General features: G+C 41.3%; 1 protein-coding gene across 3 annotated transcripts in view; it reads left to right on the forward strand.

The window, feature by feature from the left end:
* The first annotated feature begins 2132 nt into the window (after positions 1-2132).
* Positions 2133-19931, forward strand: part of cramp1 (cramped chromatin regulator homolog 1) — a 91919-nt gene continuing 74120 nt past the window's right edge. Inside the window, exons 1-2 of one of the 3 annotated variants that reach the window (XM_063059174.1) lie at positions 2133-2457; positions 4996-5273. In XM_063059174.1, the coding sequence (XP_062915244.1) occupies positions 2426-2457; positions 4996-5273 (310 nt within the window). In that variant the 5' untranslated portion in view covers positions 2133-2425. The other 2 variants (XM_063059175.1, XM_063059173.1) reach the window with 2 other exon arrangements.

Raw genomic sequence — 19931 nt, forward strand, 5'->3', positions numbered from 1 at the left:
CAGCCTCAGTGTTCTTTAACCAGTCCGGTTTATTGTCAATTCGTATCCCCAGGTATTTGTAATCCTCCACCATGTCCACACTGACCCCCTGGATGGAAACAGGGGTCACTGGTATGTTAGCTCTCCTCAGGGATGAGGGGACAGGGATAAGGAGGAACTTCAGCTGGAGAACCAGACTTAATATCACTGGAATACATTGTGAGATTTCTCGTATTTGCAGCAGCAATACAATACATAATAATAGAGAAAAACACATGAGTTAAGGTAAATATATTAAGCATAAGTATATTACAAATATATATGTTTAATACAGTTATATTAGCAAAAGCAAAGTTTATGGAGAAAGCAGGAAAGTGGGGTTGGGAGGGATAAAAAATCAGCAGACTCAATGGGCTGAATGGCCTAATTCTACTCCAATGTCTTATATCTATTCAGTCATACGTCACAGCTGAAAGGCTCTATTCACTGCAACAACCTGGTGAATCTTCTTTTTCCCCTTCTCCAGTGCAATCATATCCTTCCAAAGTACAACTACTACTCTACCTGTGCCCCAAATTATGGCTTATGTAAGTGTACCATAACCTCCTTCCTCTTATATTTATGCTCCAGTTAAAGGAGGCAAATACCCCATGTGTTTTCTTAATTACCCAAGCTGCTGGCTTCAGGGCTCCTTGAACATGCACATTTTTGAGGTCCTTATTTCCTAGGATCCTACTTGTTAACCACTGTGTATATCCCAATCTTATTACTCCTCTCAAAATGTATTATTTCACATTGTTCAGGATTAAATTCCTCTTGCCCATTTTATGGTCAGCAAGATGAGCGACAAAAGCAATTAATGCAAGCTAAAACCCTGCATTAGAACCAACTACTCAATATTGTTCTGTAACCTCAACCACCACTGGGTACCACTTATTAATAAGCCAATTTCAGATGCAGTTTTCCAATTACTTGGAGCTGGTGTGTTTTTGGCTTTTGGACCAATTGTTTCAATCATCTTTTCTATTAACCATATTTTTTTTGGAAGATTTGAAACTTCTGCTTTAAAACCTCAATTATTTATTATATAAACTTCTGCCACCTGCTTTAAAATCTCAATTGTTATTACACATTTTAAAAAGAACCAAGTATTGAGCTCTGCAGAATTCTAGAGATAACAGCTTTCAATCACAAAACACCAATCAAATGTTATCCTTAGTTTCCTGCACTGATCAGTTTTGCATCCAACATACCACTTTCTTAGATCCCAAGGAAGTTTTGCTTTTGCCACGCCTACCACTCGACACATTTTCATGAGTTTTACTAAACTCCATGCAGGCTACCTCAAACGTATTACTGCATCTTCTTAAAAGAGGTACAAAGTAGAGTCAATCAGGATAATCCCATATCAAATCTATGTAAAGTGATGGTACAGTTGTTTAAAAATAGATTCCAATATCTTGTCTGCAATCATAGTTAAAATAACTGCGCTGTAATTACTCATTTCATTCCTCCCTCCACTTTGAAATTATAATTATTCCTCTTCTTCGGCGGCCAGGGGATATTGGAAAGTCAGGTTCCTCAGAATTTTTAACCTTGCATGTAACGTCTTTGGAAAAAATATTGATTTTGAACTTTATAGCTTATTACAACTAACAAAAAATTTGCTCTGCAATTTAGATAAAGACAAACATGATTTATCAAACTCATCTTGAACGGAAACTTTTGTAATAACACATAAGAACAACAATGAAATCACTTTATACACCTAATTACCTTCATTAAAAAGCCGTGCTCTTGAAACCACGACCAGAGTGGAAAAATGTTCCTGACAGAACTACCCTTGTTTATCAGCGGGAGGAGCTCCTTTAGCGCTTCTGCCCCAGGTCACTGAACTTTGTCTGGTCGCTACTCCTTGAATGGGTGTTTTCCTGAATTCTGACTGGCTAATGCTCCTGTTCATCAGAGACCGTGACCTTACTACCCGGAAATAACGGGCGGAGAAAACACACCGCCACGCGCCGGTAGGCGGGCTCGAGTTGTGATTGGCGAAGGGTGTTTGCCCGTCACCCGTTGCCCCGACGCTGTTGACATCACGTGCGCACGGCGCTCCAATGGCCAGCGGGGCCAGCGACGTTAGCGTTGGGCGCCAAGTGACTGCGGCTGCGAATGGATGTGTGGAGGATGTGAGGGCAGGAGTGGTGCTTCTGCGGCAGCGGACGGAGAGCCCGGGGTGCTGGCCGTGGGCGTGAGCAGCCCGGATTGCGTGGCCGGCCAGGGGAGAGGGCGAGCAAGGCAGGCTGATCGCTGTACAACAGAGTGGTGTGGCCCACTGGGCCCCGGGAACGGCGTCCCCTCTCTCGGCGGCAGGACACACGGGTCTCAGCAAGATAACCCGGACTAAGCTGGCTGCTGGCTCCCGTATCATTAACCCTGAGGCGTGTTGATGCCGTGGATCTCGCTGCCCGATTTATGCGTGTAGGTATAACACATCTAATTAAAACAATGCATGTCAGAACTGATCTCAAAAGTAGCTGAACATGGTGTGGGTACACTTAGTGACGTAACGCTTAGACTTGTTTTGGTATGTTACAGTAGTGGACATCGAAGCAGGTTTCTGTCTTAAGTGTGTTGCTTTGGATTTCCAGCAACTGCAGAATTTCTTGTGTCTATAGTTACTGTTGTTTGGTAGTTTGTATTATAAATAATGTAAATGTTGCTCAGCTTTAGGTAATATCATTTAACTCGAGTGATTACGAAAGTTTTCAATGCCTGTGGTGATTCTGTGCTGTTATATACCCCCTTTTTTTTAAGTTATTAAGAAAGGCTGCCAGGAACTTGAGCCGGAAAGTTAGGATGCCTTTTCTGAATGACGTGGAGTTTTGAGCTTGTTTGGTAAAGATGAGTTATTGTAAACAAAACGTGAGCACCTCACTCACCACCAGGGTCAATGCAAAAGTATTGTCAAGGCTCCGAAGCATTTGGTAGCCTGGACTACTTGGTGGAATATAACTTAGAGCTGGAACGAGCATGTCATTTGGGGGGAAGGAACATTGAAGATGATGGCACTGAATGTCACCCAATGTTTTTGCCAGGCTGGAAAGAAAGCTTGCCTATACATCAGAATATTATGTGGTTTAGGTGTTTCATTGGATGCAGTTTTCAAGCATAGTTTAGAAAACTACCTCGAGGTAATTTTACTTTGATAGAATTTTTGCTCAGTGAATTTTAAGAGTAAATTGCAAAATATGAGAATGATTTAGTAGGAGATCCTTTAATGATTTTTCATGCTTTGGAGTTTGGAGCAATCATTATAAGCAAAAGATGCATTCTATCATTTCAACATGACTTGGTGACTTTTAGATAGACTGGTCATAGTGTCATAATGTGCATCCAACTTGAGGTCAAATACTTTTTTTTGCTGTACTAAGACGGCGATATTTATAATCGTAAGTTACATGATCCAAGTGGAATACATGACTAACTTTAATTAAGTATTTTGAGGCAGAAATAGCAATTTGTTTCGCAGAGAATGTTTTATCTGTAATTGACCATTAAATCAGTATTATTCATAGATAAACTAAAAGTTGATTATTAGTTTTGTTATAGATTAGATAAGATGTATGTTTCGTCTTTTCTAGTAAATGTGGTCTTACAGAATTTGACTAAGTACTTTTTGTAAAAACCCATTTTTTGTGCCTCATCTTTGCACCTGTAGTACACTGCTTACCTTATTAAACCAACATTCCAATTTTGACCTGCATGAAGTATAACTTTAGTGAACATGTTTTACTGCAAAGTATGTTAATATGCTGGCATAATGCTTTATTTTAATATAACTGCACTTTGTGTTTGTTTAATGGAGTTATCCTTTCATCTGGCATACCAAAAATGCTTATATTGAATTGCAGAAAATCTTGTGGATCACTTGTCAATCTTTGCTTGTTCCAAATAAAAAGATCCTTAATTCTTAAATAAACTAATGTATAAGGTATAAATATTAAGAATAATTACATTTTCTAATCAGATTTCAAGCGACATGAGATCAGTCGATTAGAGTAACGTTGAGAGGCAACTTAGGTTTGTTTTGCTATGTAAATTTTATTTTTAATAAATATGTTTTAATGAATTCTTACAGGCGATACCTTATTCGATTAAATAGATATACATTTTGGTTTGATGTTGGTGATGATGATGCGTTTCTATCCAAGGCAGTTTGTGCTGAAGTTTGGGGAACAGCTGTGGTGACGTAGCGAGCAAAGTTCAGAGAGGGAGAGGAGTGAGAGTGGAGTTGGTGACATTTGTGTTTTGGATTAAAAGCTGCTGAGGTGCTGGAAAGAGGGGTGCAGCGTGTCCGTCTGGTTCTGCTGGCGGGTGGTTGGCATGAAGTTCGGGGTTGTGGGGTATATTTCTGTGTGTGGGTGTGTTTGTAATTTCCTTGTGGCGAAGGGAGTTGGAGCCCGAGGAGAGGAGAGTGGGGAAAAGAGAGCAGCCACTTTCTGAAGCTGGAAATATGAACCTTTGGCCGCTGAGACCCTGCACAAACAGGCCGTGCCCATGGTGAGAAGGAAGAAGACAGTTTCGGCAGCCGAGGACCGCCAAAATGGGTAGGAAAAGGAGGGATAGACGCTTTATTCTGGCCGAGTGTGTGGAGGTTTCAGCTGCTCCCGGCCGACATGTCGTGGGTTTGGAGTGAAGCTCAAGGGGAAGGAGGAAGACGTTAACGCTGCGAGAAACTGCGGTTCCCTCAACACAAACACCTTCAAGAGTCGAAGAAAACCCCTTTCCCTCTCCGGCTGGGGCAGGAACTCAGCTTCAGGACCCCAAACTAGCGGAGGAGAACAAAATTTTCAGCGGGTGATTGCGGGACAGCGATCGGAGATCAGGAGAAAAACAACGGCGGCCATGTTGGAAAAAATGTTTACAGTTGCAAGTTGTGAGGCTTTAGAAATATGGAAATAAAAATGCCTTAAAGTATATATTTTACTGATTTTTGCCTTATTTTGTGTTCTCCAGAATGACGGCAAAATGTGCGGAGGTGAATAGCGATGAAGGGCTGAGAAGAGTGTGCAAAAGATCTGGAGACGAGGAGAGTGCTGAAGGAGATGGGGAGAGTGAAGAAGGAGGCTGCAGATCTCAACACGGCACAAAGAGAGAAGATACTTCAGCAGCTGCCACCAGCCCAGATCAACATCATTTTTTAAGATCCAGTGTGAGGCCCCCCAACAAGAGGTTAAGGAAAGATCCTGCTGCTCCTCATGGATCCAGCAGCTTCCAGAACAATAAGGGAAAAGGTAAAATGAAGGTTCTTACCATTTTAGGTTTGATAGCTTCAGAATCATTACACTCCTACGAGGGTGAAATGGGTTTTTCATGACTGTTTCAACAAAATCCTGTTCTTTATGGAGAAAGTGGTTATTGCAAAGTTTGCTTTTAAAAAAAAGTTTTGAATATAAATTTATACTCTACTCCCTGTATGTGATCTGCAGTTATTGCAACTACTCTTAGTTCTCTGTTCACTGGAAGTCACTTAGCAAATAACATTTAATCCTCTTTACTGGAGCAGCTATATTCCATACTGCTGGATTAAGTACTTCAGCTCCTAAGAATTTCACAAACAAATTCCCTTCACATTTGATGTATTGTGGGACTACTTCTCAGTATATAACTCCTTGAGTGAGACTGCAGAACAGTTGAGGTTATCATGTGAATCAGAGCCTGAATTACAGATAATAAATTTTGTGTATAGTTTTTCAAATAATATTTTTAGCTAGTTTTAAAATGCTAATATACAATTCAAAACTTTACTTAACAGTTATTGTCATTTTTATTTGACCTTTGTCCTAAGTGGTTCATGGCTAACTCCACTCGGTGTATTGTCACAAATTTAAGTGTCTCTTGTAGGTACAGCTCTACCTTTAGCCATAGCTGACAAATCATTGTAACTGCTCTTGACAAAACGAAACAGGAAAATGTACATTAACTGTTTAAGAGAAATGTTGTTCATTTAATACTAATCTACACCTTCATCTAGTCCAGACATTTTTAACACTCTTGGCATACTGACAGTAATTCTGGTCAGTTAAAATGTTAATGGAAAAACAAATTGATTATGCAGCATGCGATAAATGACTATGAGTAAACTGTAAAGATTTGAACAACTCATTCCTTGGTCAGCCATCTGTTAAATTGTCCATGATGGTCTCCTGTTATGTGCACAATTACATTATTCAGATATAATTCATTAATCTGATTTCCATGCCATTTGATTTAAAGTTTTAATTGGTTTGAGAGAATTTGATTCTGGCCCTCAGATAAATTGCAATGTAGTTTAAATGAAGCACTCTGATTTCACTCATAACAAATTGGATGTAAAGAATAGGTGAGTTTAATGTGCTTATTATTGTAGAGCAGCCTTTTAAGCAATTGTATTACTTTCAATTGATCTCCCCTCCCACTCTGACGTCTGTCTTGAGTCTTTTCAGTTACACCAACAGGAGTCAGCGTCCTTTTTTGCTGTGGGACAATATTGTTGTTCTTCTCTTGCACCTTGTGGCACATCGGACAGCATTTTTTTTGCCAGTTTCTTAGCATTTGTCTGTTTTCATGAGACCAAATTGCTAGCTTGATGCTCAACCCAACACGGATGAAAAAGGTGCAGGAAGCCAGCGGGATGTGAACCCGGGATCATTTGCCTTAAAGTCTGGGGCTGATCTGGTCTGCTGGCCGGCTAAGGGAAAATATTGAATCTAACAACTTAAGACAAGCTATCTCTTTCTTTTTATCTCTTTCTCCAGATGTGTCACACTTTCCATTTCAATTTATGCCTCTGCTCTTTTTTTCTATCTGTAACAATTCTTTTCAAAGTCATTGTACCTTGGAAACATTACTGGTATTCCTTCTGTTCTTCCTCTTCTTCCCTCTTTCTACAATTTGAAATATGCTTGTTTTCTCATTTCTCCAGTTCTGCTAAATGTGCCAGGCCTGCAATGTCCATCGTGCTGCTTTTCCCACTGATGCTGCTTGACCTGCTAAGTGCATCCAGTCTTTTCTGATTTGTTTTGGATTTCTAGTGCCTGCAGTTTTTATTTATTCTTACTAGATTAGATGGTGCTTTGCCTTCATTGAAACATCCTAAATGATTGGTTTCATTATTTTTGTTGTAGTTTACCTTCTTCATTATGAGTTAGATTAGTATGCTGGATTTTTATTTTTGTCCCAAGTGAATATTAATAAATTTAATGAAAATCCAAAGTGCAAAACATGATGAGGATGTAAATGCTGACCATGAAATATTTAAAAACAAATAAAATTTATTTTCAATAAACTAGTAGCAAAATATAAGATCAGTATGTTTTTTTATTCTGATAGAATCCCATATTGGAAAATGTGTGATAGAGAACCCATTTGATTAGGTTAATATTATCTTCCATGCTCTTGAATTGCAACTGCCTGTTCTTTCCAAATGTTTGTTAGGTTTTCCACAATAATTATCTAACATTACTGAATTACTGCCTGGCTGAGTTTATGCAAATTCAGTTATTCTGATCATTCATATCATGTTGTAAGATATCTAGACTAGTAAATTTGGGGAAATGTAACTTTGGATTATAAGTAGAACATGTGTGATTTGAAATAGAGAGCTTACTGGGCAATTTATTCACATAATTTAGCTTGCAGAAATTAGCTGCTTGTTTCTTTAATTTGAAAGGCCTTTGATTTTACTACATTTATTTTCTCAGGACTAAACTCTGTTTTCATAATTTGGAGGTCAGCTTTGCTATTTAGCTCTGAAGAAACTAGACACAATCCAGGTTGTTGCTTATAACAAACTAAATCAAGCAGATTGTCTTCAAAAGTCATTTCAATGAGTCCTTCAAAGCTATTTCTTATGTACTTGTGTAGTTAGGTGACAGCTGCGGGACTATACAATCAATTAGTGCTGGCTATTTACATAGAATAAGCTACATGACATTGAGTCCATCTCACCCAAACTATTGTGTGTGCACCACACAAACCAGTGGTTGTTACTAACTTTTCCCAGTCTTCACTCTGTTCCTTCTTCATGCCATCTCTTTTCTCCATACCAGTGTATCAGTATTATCTGTTTGAAACAGTTCCTTTGGTTGTGGATCTAGTAACTACAAAGAAATTCCTGAATTCTGCTACTGGTTCTCCTCAAATTCTTTGCTCTGGTCCAGAATATATCGCAACATATTTTGAACTTGTTAACAAGCGGAAGCAATATTCACACTGTCAAATGCCTACATGATGCTAAGAATCATTTAGTCAGACTTCTTGTTCAAAGAGAGCTCTGTCATTACATAACTCTGCCAAATTCTTTGTTATTTTTGTATTGTGAATATCAGAAAATATACAGATCAGCACTTTGTACAAACTTAGCATTGCTTCTTAGCTTTTGAACTGCAGAACAAACACAAGTCTTTTTGGCTTTTCTCGTGATTATGCACTTGTGTAGGCCATCCCCAGAAAACAAGCTGGTTTGCTTTTTACAAATATCCATAAGTCGATTTTGTCCATAAATCAAAAGTTACACAAAAATCATTTGATATTGTAACTGTATCTCTATAGTACTGCAGTGAGTGGCATCAAAAGCCCATGAGGCTGACAGGAAAGAGCAACTACTAAAAGGGAGAGGGGAAACTAGTTCTGCAATTCATAGGAAAAATGTTAGATACATATTTTTGGCTTTTGAATCTACTGCAGTGAAACCCCGATTTTATGTGCCCCGATTTAACGTGAATTTGGATAAAAGGCGATGAGTCATTGGACTCCACGTCCATCCATGTCCATGTCGGTCCATACTCCCCCTTCTTCAGCCTTGTATCCCTTTTGCCAATCAACTTCCCAGCTCTTGGCTTCATCCCTCCCCTTCCTGTCTTCTCCTATCATTCCAGGTCTCTCCCTCCTCCTCCCACTTTCAAATCTCTTACTATCTTTTTTCTGTTAGTCCTGACAAAGGGTCTCGACTAGATGCTGCCTGGCCTGCTGCGTTCCACCAGCATTTTGTGAGAGTCATTGGACCTTTTTTTTTACTCAAAATGGAACAAACTGCTAGAAAAAGAAAATCTTTTTCTTTGAAAGATAAGCTTCAGGCATTTGACGTGATCAAGACTAAAAATTCAGACTCGAGTTGCACGAGACCTTGGGATACCGGAATCAACACTTCGTGGATGGAAATCTCACGAAGAAAAGTTACGCACGTGGCTTTGCAAAGTTGAAGAAGAAGCAAGACTAAAAGCCAAACGTCTGAAGTCAGCCAAAGATGTCAGCCTCGATGACTCCCTGTATGAGTGGTTCGTTCAAGCTCGCTCAGAAAGCCTTCCAATTTCCGGTCCTATTCTCAAAGCTCAAGCCGAGAAGTTTGACAAGCAGATCAATGGAGAAACCTCACAGTTCACAGCTAGCAGTGGATGGCTAGACCAGTTTAAATGCCGTCACAGGATTTCACAAGTGTTAGTATCAGGAGAAATTCGCTCAGCTGACAGTGCCGACGCCAGGAATACCCAGCTGAACTAAAAACTCTCTTAGAAGAAGGTGGCTACATGGAAGAACAAGTGTACAACTGTGACGAAACAGGCCTCTGCTACAAGATGATCCCAGGCCGTACACTGGCTAGCAAAGATGATGTCCACTGACGTGAGGGGTTCAAACAACGCAAAGATCGCGTGACGTTGTTGTTTTGTGTAAACAAGATTGGAACACATAAGTTAAAACCGCTCATAATTGGCAAATCTCGTTTGCCCCGCTGTTTCCACCATGTCAACATGAAGTCATTACCGTTCGAGTACACGCACAGCAGCAATTCTTGGATGACAAGTGTCATCTTTGAGGATTGGTTTCACAAAACTTTTGTCCCTGCCATCCACGCTCATTTGCGTAAGCAAAAGCTAAAACCCAGAGCTCTTCTTTTGCTTGACCACTGTTCCGCTCATCCGCCAGCTGCCTTCCTAGTAAGCCGTGACGGAAAGATCCGAGTTTCTTACCTCCCCAAGAACACTACATCCAAGATCCAGCCCCTAAATCAGGGGATCATCTCTGTGTTCAAGCAGAATTATAGGCGGGAATTAACTCGTAGGATTGTAGACGACTCAGCAACGCTTGAAGCCTATCTGGAAAGCCTGAACGTGAATGAAGTTTGCCACTTAGGTGGGAAGGCCTGAGCAGAAGTCAGCTCGTCACGTGTAGAGAAATGCTGGGAGAAGAGTCTGGGGCCAGCCTTTTCATCACGCCAATCCACCACGAAAGACGATGACGAGCCAGATTTGTACGGCTTCACAGAGGAAGATGTGCATGAGGCAGAGAAGCTGTCTGAATGGAACAAAGAAGAGCTACACCAGTGGTACTCTGCCGACGAATGCCCAACATATGAGCACCTGACGGGTGCCGAGATTGTCCGTAATGTAACTATAGCACCGGCGGAGGCAAGTGTACTGGTTCTCGAGCCACAAGAATATGATAATGAAGAGTCTCCACCCCCACCCCCAAAAGTGTCTGAAGCCATTGAACACCTCGAGGCTAGCCTCCGTTGGCTGGAGACCCAGGAAGTGGACCACATAAAAAACCTCCAACTCAGAAGCTTTCTAGATTTTGCTCGCAGCCAGCGACATGCTACGTTCAAGCAAGGAACATTCGTTCACTTTTTTAAGAAATAATCTGTAAATGATGATTGCTAATATTCTTGAATGTTTTTATTTGTTGTTTTGTGTATTAAAAAGCTTTACTAAAAATTAATTTGTGTTTTAATTTCTACAGTAACAACACCACTGATTTAGCACGACTCCACTTTTTTCGTGATTACATCTTATGGACCCAAACGATCGCATTATAACGGGGTTTCACTGTATTGTTATGGGGGTTCATAATTTTTGGTATCCAACCCACTTACTTTCTGAATTTTAGTTCTGCCTTGTGTTTGTAGTTCAGTAAAATACCTTAAATGTTTGATGTAGGCTATATACTAAGCTGCTGTGACAATTGCAGTTTTTTGGCAACTCTTCTTACCTCTGGAGTCTTAATATTATTAGGTGGATTACCCTCATTTAATTGACCAGTGAAGTCAAATTAATACACAAAACACTTACATACTTGAACAGATCAGTAAAGTGCATTTTACTGTTCTATTAAACTTTTGGGCAAGCATCCACTCATCTGATCATATTTTAATGGTTCTTCCCTGCAGAATATGTGCTAAAACCGTTTGTAATACTGATATTGCACTAGAATAAGTTGGTAATGGTTTCAGTAGTAGAGGTTAAGGGTCATTTTAAGTGTCTGTGTGAGTGATTTGTAGATGTGGACAAATCTGAAATATATTCTTTAATTTCCTTCTGTTGCTAATGGCTTCATCTCTTGGCTGCAGTAATCACTTGAAAATTCAATTTGAAGTGAAAGCCATTGGTGGACAATTTGCATTTAAGAACCTCAGTAGATCACCGCAATGTCTTTCCTTGGGAAATGAATTAAGAATCCCCCTTGAATTGCATAATTATTAAATTCATACTGCACTGTAATTTACAATCGTCATTTCAAATTATTTGACAATTCAGTATCCTATTCTTTGAAAGTAAAAAAACTCTCTGACGCTAGGTGTTTTTTTTTAAGGCAATGGATTTTGTGGCTACCACCTACATACTAATTGTATTGAAAATAAGCAACCATTGAGCAATTTGGATTTAAAAGTTGGTAATACTTTTAACTAATTTTTTTCACACTAGTGATTTCTTGCAGAAGAGCATGGTAGCAATAAATTGTAAATTGTATTTGAATTCTTTGGAGTGCATAAATGGCTATGAATCAGATTATTTCCAGGAATGCTGTAGGTAATTGCACCTCAGATGTATAAAATGTTGATGCAGGAAAACTGCTTATTTATTTTGCACTCAGAACTACTGCCGTATGGTTTTTTGTACATTATATTCAGTCCTTGCGGCTATAACCACTTATGTGGAAGTCTTCTGGAGTAAACCCTGAGGGAACAGTCTGGAGCTGGAGTCACTAAGGCAGTACTACACTGAATTCAATGCTGACTGCCAACTCCTGCAACGCCACTGGTGCCAAACTGTTTTGTTCTGTGCTGTTGGTTTGGATTCATCAACTGTGTAGAGAAGGTGAGCCTGCTGCATAGACAACCGCTTGCTCTCCATATCGTAATGCCCTGGCTTGAGTATTAACTTCACCTTGTAGTGTCGACTCTATTCAGGAGAGAGACTTCCTGCTTTGTCTCCCGGTGTTGACACAACACGGGAAGCAGCAGTTACCAGTTGTAAGTTACTATACTTGATTGACGTGAGCATGGCGCCAGAGATTCCTTCCAACAATGGGAGAGATTCTTGGATCTCACTGGACAGCTACTGCCCGCCTTAAGCTGGGCAGCCGTCAGTCAAAAAGGTGCTGTCCTGCTACATTCTACTATCCTCACTGGGTGCATAGGGGTTAGGTATTGTCTGAACTGCAGTTTGAAAACATTGCAGCAGACAAGACAAGTAACAAAAGAGACCAGCTCTAAAACTGGGATGTTGGAATGTTTGGACAATGATAACTGGGTTCTCTGATAACTTCCAAGACATCCCTAATGTCAGTAAGACAGCTGTAATGAAGGAGGACTTCAAGTGGACATAGCTATCCTCCAGGAGACGCATCTCCCTAACTTGAGCACACTAAAGGAGAGAGAATACACCTTGTTCTGGAATGGGAAGGGCTCTCAGCATGGAGTAGACTATGCATTGTGGAACACATTGTTGAAGATGATGGATCTGAGTGATTTCTTACTCTTCACCTCAACACCACCAACAGTCCGGTTACTCTTGTCAGTGTCCACTTCCATGCTGTGCTCCTCATCTGAGGCAAAGGATGAATTTTATGAGAACCTTGCAGTCATCATCAGAAAGACTCTCAGCAAGGAATATCTTGTTCTCTTGGGTGACTTTAAAGCCAGAGTGGGTGCCCTCCTGCCTTGGTCACTTTGACATGGGCAAGATGAACGAGAGCGGTCATGCAATTGCTGGTGTTCTGCACCTATAGAATCTACTTATCACCGAATCATGTTTCCAGACTAAGTTTCAACACAACTTTTCCTGGAGATGTCCTCCCTCCAAACACTGGCATAAGCTGGACTTGATTCTAGTCAGGTGTTCCTCCCTCGGCAGTGTGTTTTTCACATGTTCCTACCATAGCGCAGACTGTGACACAAAGCAGTTGCTGATGTGTTGCAAGATCAGACTGCAATGAAAAAAAGTTTCATCACACTAAACAAGAAGGGAACCCTCTCATTGACGTCAGCAAGTTGTTCACCCAGGCTTGCTGGAGCTGTTTGCTAAGTCCGTTGAGAAAGAACTGAATGCCCGTCAGCCTGGAAACTCTCATAGAGAAAAAGGAACTTCTGCAGAATACTATTTACAGCACTGCCTTAGCTACCTTTAGGAAGACCTCAAACAAATGACTGGTTCAAGGTCAAATCCGATGAGATGACCCCTTGTAATTAAAGACATACATGCTGAGTGTAGGCGTTTGCCAATTGAGAGGCACCAGCAGATCTTCAGGGCTGCTAGAAGTAAAGTTCAGCAGACTGCCTGGTGCTGCACCAGCCAGTACTGGATGCAGCTCAGTGAAGACATCCAGACAGCAACACTATTAGGCAATATCAGGGATATATATGATGCCACTAAGAAAGCCCTTGGCCCCTCTTGGGTCCATCAGTGGAGAAGTAATCACAGGAACAAGCAGATGGAGAGATGAGTAGAACATTACTGACTTCTATTGCAGAGTGAACACTGTCACCAACTCAGCCCTGGACACTGTTGAGTGCCCGCTGACAATGAAAGAACTGTATACAGAGCTGACCTGAGAGCTCAGCAAAGCTATCAGCAGCTTGGCCTTGGAGAAAGCACAAGGCAACGATGGGACTCCCCCAGACCTGATCAAGCACTGCATGCCATTTCATGAAATTCTCTTATCAGTGCTGGCAGGACAGAGCTGTACCACAGGATATGAGGGAGCCAAGAACATAACCCTCTACAAAAACAAAGACGAGAGATGCGACTGAGTGTTGTTAGCAAAGTCTTCACCTGAGAATTGGACCGCCTACAGAAGTTGGCTAAATGTATCTTATCGGAGTCACAGAGTGGCATCCGTGCTGGAAGGTCAACTGTGGATGTGATTTCTCTTTGCGCCAACTCCAGAAGTGCAGAGAGCAAAAGAAGCTCCTCTACTTTGCATTTATTGATCTCACCAAGGCACTTGACTTGGTCAGCAGAGACGAGCTCTTGCAGATTCTCTCTAAGGTAGGCTGTCTGGCAAGACTACAGAACACAATCAAATCCTTCCACAATAACATGAAGGGGACTGTGTAGTATGACAGCAGCTCTTTGAAGCCCTTTGATGTAATCAGCTGCAAGCAAGGCTGTGTTCTCGCCTCAACACTCTTTGGGATCTTCTTTGCCCTTCTGAGGCACACATTTGGCACTGCGACAGAAAGGATCTATCTTCACACAGTATCAGAGGGTGGGCTGTTTAGCCTCACCCACCTAAGAGCCAAAATCAAAGTGCACAGGCTGTGATCAGAGACATACTGTTGCTGATGATGCAGCTGTCACAACCCACAAAGCTTGATGGATTACTTCTCCCAGGTCTGTAAAGAATTTGTTCTATCAGCCTGAAAAATACAAGTATCTTGGGACAAGAAATTGAAGCACCACCTGTCATTACCATTGATAACTACAAACTGGATGTTGTTCATTAGTTCACATACCTGAGGTCCATCAACCCCTCCTGGGTGCAGAAATTGACAAGTGCATCAGGAAGGCTGCAGCAACTCTTGCCTGCCTCACCACACGTCTGGGAGAACTCTAAACTCTCAGTCAAAACAAAGATAGCAGCATAGATGATGCTTATGTCACCAGCATGCTGCTGTATGGCAGTGAGACCTGGACAACATACGCCAAGCAGGAGGGAAGGCTCAGTGCCTTCCATTTAATGTGCCTTTGTCACATCTTGGGCTTTTCTTGGAGAGGCAGTGTACCCAATGTGAGGTTCTCTGTCCTGTCGGCCTCCCTAGCATGTATACCCTGCTCAGGCAATGTAGGCTGTGCTGGCTCAGTCATGTCTGCCCATGCAGGATGGCGACATTTCAAAAGATGTATGGTGAGTTGACTTTAGGTAAGAGAACTGCTGGTCGCCCACAACTGCACTACAACGATATCTGCGGGCAGGACATGAAGACGCTGGACTTCAACATTGTCCTTGGAGGAATTTGTAGCCAACCACAGTAGGGGGAGAAACACCCTGAAACTACACATTGTCAGGCAAAGAAAAATTCCTGAAAGCAGCAGAAGACAAACCGGTTCATAGAAAGGAACTGTTCAACTCCAGCAGAGTTGAGATCACTTGTAGATGCAACCTTTGCAACAGAGACTGTCACTCTCCCGTTGGTCTAGTCAGCACAGACAATGTAGACAGCGAGGACACAACATCCTTGGTTGAGTTCAACCAACAGAGGGCCATATTCAGTCCTTAATTCCAGAGGCTTTTAACGTTTAAAAATTGTTCAGCTTTAAGTAAGGGCCTGCATAGTGGCATTCTGAAAGGTGGTAGAATGTTTTGTAAGTTTATTGTAGTTAAATTTCAGTCCGAATAATATTGTTAACTAATTTGTGTAGATGCTGAGTAGCATTTTCTTCACATCATAAGATCACAGATAAAATGGAGTAATCTTCTAAAATGCTTGAGTAATGTAGTTTAATCTCAAAAGCAGCACTTTATTCCGGCCAAATGTGAATTTCTCTGCTTCCTGCCTCTGGCTATGCTTTTAGCTTCTCTTGGTGAGAGTCCCATTCCAATATCTGGAAGCACTTTTATACAGTAGATTTATGTTCCTGGGAGCTGATCTGTGACAACTTATAGTAAATTTACTTGGGTTCTTTACAGCTATAAGAAAAAGGGAAGCTTTTGTTTCAACACATAAACTCAAATTAAAAACCATATTCCAAAGAATTATGCTACTCATTGTATAACTTAAGTGAATTTAGAAATGTAATTCTTCGATAGTCATTGTTCTGAATTTTGATTCAAAACCACATTTTGTATAATGTTCAAGTTGCACTGTCATCCTACCATTTTTCTTGTTGCTAACCACCAACATAATAGAGAATGTAATCTCAATGTTCTGGCTTTTAAGTTTGCTTGGTTTCAGTAAAGTCCAATATTAAATTCTGTGTGTGAAAGTATCAAAATAATGTCAGTTGAGGAATAGGTAAGAAATTGTTACATTCAATGCATTCAGTTGGTATTGAGTATGTTTGATGTTAGATTTAATTTCAGACAGTGTTCAAATTCTTATCTTGCAGTATTGATACAGGGTTTCTGCTTTATTCAAGAATTTACAGTTATACAGTACATTATCTCATAAGCAATTAGTTGTCATTTTCAAAGTAATGAAACTGAATTTTGAGCTAGAATATAGGTCTGTGTGATAGTAAAGACAATATCTAAATATTCAAAGGTTTGAAATGCAGAAGGGATAATCTTTTGATAGCTTCAGATATTTAAAGAATCTTGGTGAATTGCGTTATGTATTTTGTTAGTTGTCATCATTGAGAATTATATTTCTAATCAGGTTTAAAATATTCATGAATGGGATACTTTCTGTCAGTCTTGCAAACTGATTAATTACTCTACCTTGACTTGTGATTCCAACAGTTTTTTCTTAATAAATACAAAACATTGCAAATTCTTGATCTGAAATAAAATAAGTGTTGGAAATACACAGCAGATCAGACGTCATCTCTGAAGGAAAAAGCAAGTGTTACTGTTTTAAGCTACTGATTTAAAACACAGCTCAGCACCTCTTATCACTGTTGTTAGATTTCCAGCATATTTTGGTTTTCTTTTTAAACTAGAATTGTGGTATGTTAGCTCAGAATCAAGTTTAATATCAAGCTCCTGTAGCACCACTTTGATGGTACCAATGAGAAGAGAGCACGTCCTGGGTAATGGAGGTCCTTGTTGATGAATGCCATCTTTTGAGATATTGCCTTTTAAAGGTATCCTCTATGCTGGAGAGGCTGGTACCCACGATTGAGCTGGCTGAGTTTACAACTTTCTGCAGCTTTTTCTGATTCTGTGCAGTGGCCCCTCCATACCTGACAGTGATGCAACCAGTTAAGATGTTCTCCACTGTACATCTATAGAAATTTATGAGTGCCTTTGGTGACATACCAGTTCTCCTCAAACTTATAATGAAATATAGCCTTTGTAATTGTATCAGTATGTTCGGCCCAGAGCAGAACTTTAGAGATATTGACACCCAGAAACTTGAAACTGCTCCCCCTTTACACTGCTGATCCTTTTATGAGGACTTGTGTGTGTTTCCTCAACTTCTCCTTTCTGAAGTCCAAAGTCATTTCCTTGGTCTCACTGACACTGAGTACAAGGTTGTTGGTGTAACACTACTCAACCAGCTGATGTATTTTGCTTCTGTACACCTCTTCATCACCACCTGACATTCTGCCAACAATAATTGTGTTACAGGTGTCCCCCGCTTTTTGAACGTTCGCTTTACGAAACCTCACTGTTATGAAAGACCTACATTAGTATCCTGTTTTCGCTAACAGAAGGTGTTTTCACTGTTACGAGAAAAGCAGCGCCCGATAAAAGGCAGTGCGCGCCCCGAGCAGCTGCTCTCCCCGGATTCGGAACTGCATTCTTGCCGGCATTGCTTAAACACGTGCCTTTGAGCAGCTGTTTGCAAGATGAGTTCTAAGGTATCGGAAAAGCCTGAGAGAGCTCGTAAGGGTGTTACAGTTAGCGTAAAACTAGACATAATTAAGTGTCTTGATCGTGGTGAACGAAGTAAGGACTAAGTGAGTTTGGCTTGTGGAAGCTGACTATGATGATGTTGAAGAGGTTTTGGCATCCCATGACCAAGATGGGATGAAGAGCTGATACAATTAGAAGAGGAAAGGATAACAATCGAAACCGAATGGCTAATGATAAAGTACGACTTTAATTTTGAAAGGGTACGTCGGTTTAAGGGATATTTGCAGCATGGTTTGAGTGCTTACAGAGAACTGTGTGATAGAAAAATGCGCAAGGCTCAACAGTCAAGCAAGCCTTCCACAGCAGACGACGAACCTCGACCTTTGACATCGAGGCGGGCAGTCATAGGAGAAGATGAGCTGCCTGCGCTAATGGAAACAGACAAGATGACACCCCAGTGTCCCACCACCCCAACCCCCAGGCCGCGGACAGATACCGATTTGCGGAGAATGTGGCAGTAGCCGAGAGACACACAGCACATCTTTAAGAAAAAAGCCGAAATAAACATGCTAATTAATTAGGTGCCACCCGGCACGTAATTGTCGGCCCAGATCAGAGGCGATGCAATTGGCAACTGGCACTGATCTGGGCCGACAATTACGTGCCAGGCGGCACCTAATTAATTAGCATGTTTATTTCGGCTTTTTTCTTAAAGATGTGCTGTGTGCCTCCCGGCTACCGCTGCATTCTCTGGGAATCGGTATCGGTTTGCTGCCCAGAGGGTGGGGGCCACGGCACCACCCAAACTCCGACGACTCAGTCTAACACACCACCATCAGTGTGCTCCACGCTTTCCCAATTCCGGTAAGTGATACTACACTGTACATACATTATTTCTACTTTATATCGGCTGTGTATTTTTACGTGTTACTTGGTATGATTTGGCAGCTTCATAGCTTAAAGGTTACTGGAGAGAGTGTTTTTGCCGACGGCACTTGCGTGAGATTTTTGCTACGGAGAACAGTTCAGGCAATGATTGTGGAAAAGTATTTCTACTTTATATAAGCTGTGTATTTATCATATCATTCCTGCTTTTACTATATGTTACTATTATTTTAGATTTTATGTGTTATTTGGCATGATTTGGTAGGTTATTTTTTGGGTCTGCGAACGCTCACAAAATTTTCCCATATAAATAAATGGTAATTGCTTCTTTGCTTTGCGACATTCCGGCTTACAAACTGTTTCATAGGAACTTTGTACCTTCGGATGGCGGGGGAAACCTGTATCGGCAAATTTATAGATGGTATTTGAGCTGTGCCTAGCTCCACAGCTGTGTGTGTGTGTGTGTGTGTGTGTGTGTGTGTGTGGAGGAGAGGGGGGGAGGAGGGGGGGCGAGAGAGAGAGAGAGAGAAAAAAGCGCAGTGGGCTTAGCATACATTCTTGAAGTGCACCAGTGTTGAATGCCAACGAGGAGGAGATGTTTCTGATCCGCACAGACTGTGGCCTCCTGGTGAGGAAGTCAAGGATCCAGTTGCACAGGGAGTTTCAGGTTTTGGAACTTGTTGATTACAACTGAGGACATGATGGTGTTGAATGCTGAGCTGTAATCAATAAACAGCAGCCTGACATAGGTTTACTATTATCCAGGTGAGTCAAAGCCAAGTTGAGAGCTGGTGAGATTGCATCCACTGTAGACCTATCATGGCAAAAAGCAAATTGCATTGAGTGCCATTGGGTGATGGTCATTGAGGCAACTCACTCTGCTCTTCTTGGGCACTGGTATCATTGTTGCCCTTCTGAAGCAGGTGGGAAACTCCGACTGCAGTATTAAGATTTAAGATGTCCTTGAACAGTCCCGCCAGTTGGTTTTCAGAGCCCTACCCGGTACAGCATCAGGGCCTGACGTCTGGCAGGTGTTCACTCTCTTAAAAGATGTTCTGACATCGGCCTCTGAGACAGAGATCACAGAGTCACCGAAGGCTACAGGGATTCACAAAGGTATAGTTTTATTCTCCCTTCCAAAGCATGCATAAAAGGCCTTGAGCTCATCTGGGAGTGAAGCATCACAGCCATTTAGGATGTTAGGCTTTACTTCCTACAAGGTGATGTCCTGCAAACCCTGCCAGAGCTGACGTGCGTCTGATTCTGTCTCTAACCTCATTCGGAATTTTTTT

The sequence above is a fragment of the Mobula hypostoma genome, chromosome 9 (genome assembly GCF_963921235.1).
Source record: "Mobula hypostoma chromosome 9, sMobHyp1.1, whole genome shotgun sequence".
NCBI classification, from domain to species: domain Eukaryota; kingdom Metazoa; phylum Chordata; class Chondrichthyes; order Myliobatiformes; family Myliobatidae; genus Mobula; species Mobula hypostoma.